Source organism: Diachasma alloeum, unplaced genomic scaffold, assembly GCF_001412515.2.
Source record: "Diachasma alloeum isolate Michigan unplaced genomic scaffold, Dall2.0 Dall_scaffold_00447, whole genome shotgun sequence".
Classification (NCBI taxonomy): Eukaryota; Metazoa; Arthropoda; class Insecta; order Hymenoptera; family Braconidae; genus Diachasma; species Diachasma alloeum.
Window position 1 is genome coordinate 98,904 of NW_021680586.1, and position 8,779 is coordinate 107,682.

Below are 8,779 nucleotides of genomic sequence, written 5' to 3' on the forward strand. Positions count from 1 at the left end.
ACAGGCCCAGCAATAGATGGGTCAACTACCAGCAACGAGAATCTCACCAGCAAGAGCATTTCTCCACACAGGGGTGGACTATGCAGGACCATTCGCCATCCTCAAATGGAGACCAACGAATGCACAACCAGGATCAGTGCACATTGCAGTTTTTGTGTGCTTCACCACATCAGCAGTTCACCTAGAGCTAGTCACCAGATAGACAACGGACGCCTTCATCGGAGCCTACAAGAGATTCACCGGAAGGCGGGGTATTCCAGCTGTCATGTACAGTGACAATGCCACTACCTTCGTAGGTGCAGCAGATGTCCTAGAGAAATCTATCACCGAGCATCCAGAGAAAATCAGCAGGTTCAGGCTGCTCTCACCACCAATGGGACTCAATGGAGTTTTTCACCACCACGAGCACCCCATTTTGGTGGCAAGTGGGAAGCAGCCGAGAAATCAACAAAGTATCACCTTAGAAGAGTCTTGGGGATAACAACACTCACATTTGAGGAACTCAACAGTGTCANCACGTCGGACAAGAAGTGCCACAAATGCAGCAGGTATCACCACACTCTCATCCATGGAGGGAGCTCATGGATGATGAGCCCGCCTCCAGCCCGACGCACACCAGGTGAGCCCATCCCGACTGCGAGAACGTCCAGGCAGCAAGAGGATCATGGGAAAGGCGAGTGAATGAATTCAACCTCAATAGCACACTCACCATCTCATTCATCATTCCTCAACATTAGAATCTAGTACATCACCACCAANATATTAGTCACGGTCGACTAACTCAGCCATCTCCGAAAATCTCCGTGACCCTTCGGGTCAACGGACACAGGTCAGCGCGGCACCCGGAAGAGTCAGTCATCAGTAGTGTTCAAGTATTGTCACGACAATGATCTAGTGTATTCAGTCAATCAGTATACTAAATTTAATATTTTGTTCAGTACATCAACTTGTTGATTAATTTCAGTTTAAATTCAGTGATTCAACTAATTAACAGTGAAAGACAATCATCAATTTAATTAGACATTCAACCATTAAAAACCAAAGAGTGTAATAATTTTGACAGGTGGTTCGATCCCACATAAATATAGTGTGATTTTTTATAATCCGCCTAAAATCATTTTCCCAACATCTCCCTCCACATTTTCATCCCACATCCACCCTAACCCTAGACATTCACCAAAGAAGGTCCTTACAAAAAATTTTCTATCTTTCTTAGATTCGGAGATATTGCCTGGAAACTCAGCTAAGAACTCAGTCAACTCAAATCGTTTTATTGCTTTGCTAGCGATTCTGCCCAGCAGTTGCCCTCCTTCAAAAGTATAATGTGCCACAATACTAGATTGAATATAGTAATCAATTAACAGAACTGTAGGGATGATTAACGGAAGGATTTCTATGAAAAAATGCACAAATTTGACGTTTTCATTTTTTTTAAATGTGTTGCAGGTAGAACTTTCGAACTTTTTTTTTCTAAATGTGGGGAAGTGAGGCTAGAATCTCGTCAATTTTTGTCAAAATGGTAGAAAAATCTTCACCTATGAGAATGATTTTTTAAAGGAAAAAAGTGTCAATCAAAAATATTATTTAACAATTAAAAATCAATTAAAGATTTTTTCCTTCAATTTTGATATGTTTTTGATTTTTCAGAATTTTTTCAGATTTTTAAGTAGCTTTGAAGTACTCGAAAAAAAATAAAATCGAAAAAAAAGTTTTTTGAGCATAAAAAATCAGGGGATCGATAAAATGATCTGAAATTTTATATAGAGTTGTGTTTTTTTAGGTGGTGAATGTGTGAAAAAATTTCCGCGTCGAAATTCGCTGGGGGCAGATTCACTGTGCTTATGCGGCTAGTCCCTTTGCGTAACCTAATACAGTAGGACTCGTGTAATTTCGACTCGATGGGAGAAGGAATTCTGAGAAGTCGAAAATAGCCGGCCGAGCTCTTATTGGCCAAGCACGCGTAGTGGGGAGGCCAGAATGAGAACGCATTATGTTTCTCTCTGTCTTCGACCGTCGGGCAATAGTGAGTCAACATAACCCCACAGTTCATCAATTTAGAAAAATGTTGCGCAAGCCACAATAGATTAATTTCTTGAATTTGTTTCGTAGCGTCTCGAATATTCCAAACGTCGGAATTCGAGACAAACATCATTCTGTCCTTGCCCCTCACGAAATTTCAGGACAATTCTCGCACCTTCGATAAACCAAGGTATATAGACTCGTGCGCTCCCCGGCGGATGAAGTCAGTCTATTTTTGAGTACGCATGTAAACATGTGCCTTTAAATATACTGTTCTTGTCAACACCGAGTTATTATTCTTGTTACCCGCACCAAACCGCCACAACTGGTGACCCCGGCGTGATTGAAGTGAATAATTTTCTCGCGTTGAGAAACACTTTGATTATTAATTATATCACGTTAACGCCGCGACTGTTCCGCGAAATTCGAGTGCATTTCGATCGTGCACTTTGTGAGTGGTTTGTGTGCCGCGTAGGCTCGTGTGTTGTATCGTTCACGCGCTCCATTCGAGTTCTTTGCGTGAATTTCGGTGCATTGCTGAGCACCCAAGGACGCTGTCTTGCACTGAATATTTTTCAGACTTTCTCTAGTGTTGTTTTTCGCGAAACAAAATTCCCGATAGTGTCGAGGTGCGCAAAGCTGACAATAGAGCCCCGCTCCAACCCGTTTCGATACGATGTCCCGCCTTCAATGCCGAATGTCCAGCGTTATGGTTCGCCCAGCTCTAGGGACAGTTTCATCTATCTGGGATTAACGATGAAGTAACGAGGTATTACTATGCCTCGTCTCATCTCGATCCCAAGACCGCTGCTGAGGTGCAGCATATCCTCCTAAATGTGCCTGCCGAGACACCGTACACACGTCTCAAGGAGGCGCTCGTCGAACGCCTCACCCTCTCCCGGAACGCACGAGTCCAGCAGCTGCTCGACCGAGAGGTATTGGGTGACAGGAAGCCCTCGCAATTCCTGCGTCATCTCAGGAGTCTCGACGACACCGTTCCTGACAACATTTTACGCACCAAGTGGCTCAGCCGACGGCCGATGACGACGCAGTCCATCCTGGCGTCACAAGCGGACATGGCTCTCGACAGGCTTGAACCACTTGCCGACAAACTGCACGAGATCGCATTGCCAGTAGCCCACATCAATGACGTCCAGGAGCCAACGTCCTCAGCCCTCGAGACACGCTTTTCTCGTCTTGAAGCCACAATCTGCGAGCTGGCATCGGCCCTAAAAGGGCAAAGCGTCGCACGTTCTCGCTCCCGCTCTCGATCCCGTTCTCGAGCAACCTTGCCAGCACCCGACAACAACCAGTGCTGGTATCATCGAAGATACCACGACAGGGTTAGACGTTGCAAAGCACCTTGCTCGTGGCAGGGAAACGCCCCGGCGGATCGTTAGCCGCGGTTAACGTTCCCTCTTTCAAATCCAGCCGCTTCTTCCTAACCGATCGCGCCACCAAAATCCAATACTTGGTGGATACTGGCGTCGATCTTTGTACATATTCGAAATCTCTCACTCCTGGAGCAAAGAAACGAGTTAATCATACGCTTATTGCAGCCAACGGCTCGACAATCAACACGTACGGCTGCATAACTCTATCGCTCGACCTCGGCCTCCGGAGGGATTTCACATAGCGCTTCGTAGTGGCGGACACAACCAAACCAATTATCGGTGCCGATTTTTTGGCGCATTTCGGCATTTTACCTGACGTGAAGAACGGCTGCCTTATCGACTCAACAACTGGATTAACGAGCTCATGCAAAGTGTCGCTATCGAGCATGGTCTCGGAAATCAAGGTTACGCTTGTCGATCCTTCATGGTCAGATCTCCTCGGTAAGTTTCCCAATTTAACGACACCCGGAGGAATATGCCTTCCAGCCAAACATTCGACGCTGCACCATATCGCCACTACACTCGAACCTCCAGTATCCAGCAAATCAGGACGCCTCGCCCCCGATAAACTGAAAATCGCCAAGGCGGAGTTCGACAAAATGATGCAACTGGGAATCACTCAACGTTCGAAGAGCCCCTGGTCATCGCTGCTCCACTTGGTACCGAAAAAGTCAGGCGAATGGCGACCTTGTGGAGATTATAGACAATTGAACGCACGAACAATTCCGGATCGATATCCCGTTCGCGTTCTAGAGGACTTCACTGCTAATCTCGCTGGGAAAACAATCTTCTCGACGATCGACCTCATACGCGCCTTTAATCAAATACCTGTGGCCATCGACGATGTAAATATAACAGCTATCATCACACCATTTGGCCTTTTCGAATGCCCGTTCATGACGTTCGGGCTTCGAAATGCCGCATAAACATTTCAACGGTTTATTGACGAGGTCACATGAGGCTTGGACGATTTCGCCTGNTTTTCGACGCTCTCCACAGCGTTAGCCATCCTGGGGCACGAGCCTCAACGAAGCTGGTAACGCAGCGCTACGTCTGGCCCGACATCAACCGAGACTGCCGTCTATGGGCCTACGCGTGCATCGCTTGCCAACGAAATAAGGTATCTCGTCATGTCTCATCTCTTGTTCAAGATTTTCCAGGACGCACGCAGCGCTTCGAGCACATACACGTGGACATCATCGGACCGTACGTTCCGTCCAGAAGGTATCGCAACTGCCTGACGATCATAGACCGTTTCACCAGGTTCCCAGAGGCGTTCCCAATCGAGAACACTGTAGCCGAGTGTGTCGCCCGAACGCTCTTTTCTGTATGGATCTGCTGCTACGGAGTGCCGCTTCGAATTACAACCGACCAGGGGACACAGTTTGAGAGCCAGCTGTTCAACGCTCTCGCTTGTCTTCTCGGTAGCAGACATATTCACACCACCACGTTCCATCCTTAGTCAAATGGAATGGTGGAACGTCTGCATCGTCATCTGAAGGATGCCATTCGCTGTCATGAAAGCGATTCGTGGGTGGACATACTGCCTATCGTCCTTCTCGGAATTTGCGCCGCCTGGAAAGAAGACCTCGGCGCAACTCCTGCCGACCTCGTCTTCGGTGAACCGCTCCGACTACCGGGGGAATTTCTTGCTCCCTCGCCACCACGCGGGCTACCGCCTACCAATATCGCCGATCATCTGAGGAATCACTTCGCCGATCTCGCTCCTCAACCCGTCGTCCGTCATGGCCAGAGGAAGATTTTCGTCTTTCAGGAGCTCGCAAACTGCTCACACGTCCTCGTTCGTCGCGACGCTCCCCATCACGCTTTCACGTCCCCATACGAGGGGCCACACCAAGTAATATCGAGGCACGAGAAACATTTCGTCATTCGAATTAGAGGCGAAAATACCGTAGTCTCCATCGACCGTCTCAAACCCGTTTTCTCGCTCCCAGACGACGAGCACAACAATGACGACGAAGCTAACGACGATTCCGATGACAGCAATATGACTCCGACTGCACCACCTTCACCGGAGTCACCGCAACCGGGAATATATCGACGTGCGTCATCTTATCGCCCATCTGACACCGGCTCATCGACGTCATCAATTCAAAAGCGCGTCAGATTCGCTAAACGACATCAGCTTTTCTCGACAAATCGATATTATTGATTTTCTTTTGGCTTTATTTTGCTTTCTTTTCTTTTTCCGCAGAAGGGGAGTACTTGTGGCATGAGCCACAATAGATTAATTTCTTGAATTTGTTTCGTAGCGACACGAATATTCCAAACGTCGGAATTCGAGACAAACATCATTCTGTCCTTGTCCCTCACGAAATTTCAGGACAATTCTCGAACCTTCGATAAACGAAGGTATATAGACTCGTGCGCTCCCCGGCGAATGAAGTCAGTCTACTTTTGAGTACGCATGTAAACACTTGCCTTTAAATATACAGTTCTTGTCAACACTGAGTTATTATTGTTGTTACTTGCACCAAAACGCCACAAAAAATATGAAACTTGAATAAAAATAAACGAAAACTAAAAATAAGTTAGTTTAGTGAGCCACTTGATTCACTGAAACTGTTCTTGCTTCGACTTCACTTATCACCTTTAGTTTCACTTCTATTGCCTGTGAATTATTTTTTCTGCTGGATTGATGCGTCGATATTTTTCCCAATGAGTGAGGTTGGGGAAACACTCGAGAGCATACACGGAGAGAAAAATCTCACAAAAATTAGTGTACCTTCTCACCAACGCATGGGACATATCGAAGGGGGCGCAAAAAAGTGGAAGGAGACACTGAAAAAGTGTTATCCTGTACTGAAAAATTCATATGTGGCACCCTAATTTTTGTGAGTCGTGCACTAATTTTTCATACGTTTTCCGTAGTTTCTCATGTGACTCTTCCGAAAAACTGGGTGAACAGCATTTCATTTTGTTATTGATGAAATACACTACTTTTTAAGGAAGGTTCTTTTTACTTATTAATGTATTGTTCTCTCCGTGTACGGCTATCGTCACCGCTAGGAAGGAATGATCATGGATCTGAGTGGTGGGGGGGCGTCGAGTCCTAGCTAAATTTGAGAGTGGGGATACCCAGCCACGATCATTCTTTTCTGGCGAGAACTATATGCGCCCGGGAGATGATGGGAGCATTCCGTAAACGGAAGGAGTGCGGACTGAAAGCGCGAGAGTGGGGACGCAGTGACTCCACCTGTCGAAAATAGCCGGCTCGAAATTAGAGGTGTCCTACTGTAACGAAATCTACGATTTCTATCTTCTAAAAAGACCAAAAACAAGCAGGGTTGAACGCTTTATTGGTAGAAGCCATGTGACATTTACTTTTTTTTTCTACCAATTCCATTGGTAATAAGCTTCCGAATGAATTCGTACAATTTCGCAGATGATAACTACTCAGAAAGCTATTCATATTGGTAAGGGGAATAAACCACACCTATCTCTAATTCTGTGAGAGCTATACAATTTCATCCTGTAATATCATAAGAGCTACAATTTTACCAAATTTCAACTTCTTCCTTTTTTTCTCGAAAGTTATCGTGCGCACGATGTTTTCTTCATAAAAATGAATAATCCCGATTATTACCAGACCGTTTTTAGTGGCATAACAATATTTTTATTTGATTATATACATATTATCATGAGGAATATCTTGACGTAAAAAAAATCCAATTCAGTTACTTTCTTTTCAAGATATTGAGAAAATGGCTATTTTTGTCACTAGGCCGAAATAGTATCCTACGTTACGGGTGTATGAATACGGGGGATATGGGCAAGTGGTGTGTTGTTTTTAGCAAGAGTCATAGGCTACGCAAAGTCGAGCGGTGTACTTTTTTACGTTGCTTTTTTCCCAAGTAAAAAATGTGGCCTTTTTTAACTACGCTACTTTTTGATAATAAAAATAGAAATTTTCCACTTCTTAAACAAACAATAGACCATACCGATCCCTACCTCTATCATAGCTATGACATTTCATCAAATACAAAATACGATAAGTTGTTGTTATGACTTTTTAAGTCATTTAGAGACGAAAATGATTGATAAAATGACGATGTGTAATTTTTTAGAAAAAAAGATTTTTGGATAAATTGCTCTATGCACGGATGTACTGAATCGATTGACACAAAATTTTATACATAACTGTCGACTCATAATACAAATTAGTAGTCAGAATCTCAGATGTCTAGATCAAGTTTGACGTGTATTATGAACACCACATTAACTTTAAAATGAAAAAATTAGAAAAACGCTGATATCTCGAAAACTTTGTATGAACGGGTATACATATTTTGATTGATCTTGCTAGATGATATCGTGACAAATATTTTGAAAAAAAAAGTGAATCGGCTCAGTAGTTTAGGAGATATTAAGCATAACAGTTTTTCACAAAAAGTTGAATAGCTTCTAAGTACTTATCCGATTGAGCTCATGAGCAATGCAGTTCTATAGTATCATAAGAGCTACAATTCTGCCAAATTTCAACTTTCTATCTTGATTTTTCAGCGAGTCATCGTTTCTAGAACGATTTCCTAGTAAAAATGAAACATGGCGATTATTACTAAACACCTTAGTTACGTACTAATATTTTGATTTGATTCGATAGATATTATCGTAAGAAATACTTTCCCGTCAAAACACTCCAATTCGGTCACGTAGTTTATGAGATATTAAGGAAAAAAGATTTTTAAGAAATTGCTATATCTCGGAAACTACTGGGCCGATTAAGGATAATCGGGCGAGCCCGGAGGGTTAAAAAAAAAACAGTCGTTTTTTTCTTTTTTTTACGTATTCTTTAAATGATGGAAAAGGCGTGTGCAAAGTTTCAGACTGCTGGGTTACATGGTTTATTTATTATGAATTTTTGAAAAAGTGGTCATTTAACCCATGATCTTATGGAAATCACAAAAAAACTGCAAAACCCAAGGAAAAAAAGCAGCCAAAGTCATGAAACTTTAGACACATTTAGAACATGTGATCAATAAGGCCGCAGACTTCATTTACGAAAACGGCCATTATCATGAATTTGTCATAATTCATTGATTGGAGGGTTATTTTGTTGACGGAGAGAGGAAAAGCGTTTGAACGTGAATTGGGTGTTTTGAAGCGGGTCAATGGGAGATCTCGGTGATTTCTTAGGGTTAACTTACCAGGAGAGCTATCGGGTTCTTTCAAAAGGGGATTAATGGAGGCCATGGTCGAGAGGAGATTTTGGGGGTCAGTTCCCAGGACAGACCTCAGGGTCATTTAAGGGAGGGGGGGAGGGTCAATAGAGGGTATGGATGAGGGGAGATCTCGGGAGGTTTTTGGGGGGTATCTCTATAGTGGAGCTCTCGGGGTATTTCTAA

General features: G+C 43.9%; 2 protein-coding genes across 2 annotated transcripts in view; one reads left to right on the plus strand and one right to left on the minus strand.

Annotated features, from left to right (window-relative positions):
* The window catches only part of LOC107042404 (endochitinase), a 119,752-nt gene that overhangs the window by 85,161 nt on the left and 25,812 nt on the right, over window positions 1–8,779 (minus strand). The gene's annotated exons all lie outside the window — the stretch shown is intronic.
* LOC114841440 lies at window positions 2,710–3,419 on the plus strand. The gene is made up of 2 exons (XM_029126423.1): window positions 2,710–2,731; window positions 2,782–3,419. The coding sequence occupies exons 1-2, from the start codon at window positions 2,710–2,712 to the stop codon at window positions 3,417–3,419; spliced, it is 660 nt and encodes a 219-aa protein (XP_028982256.1).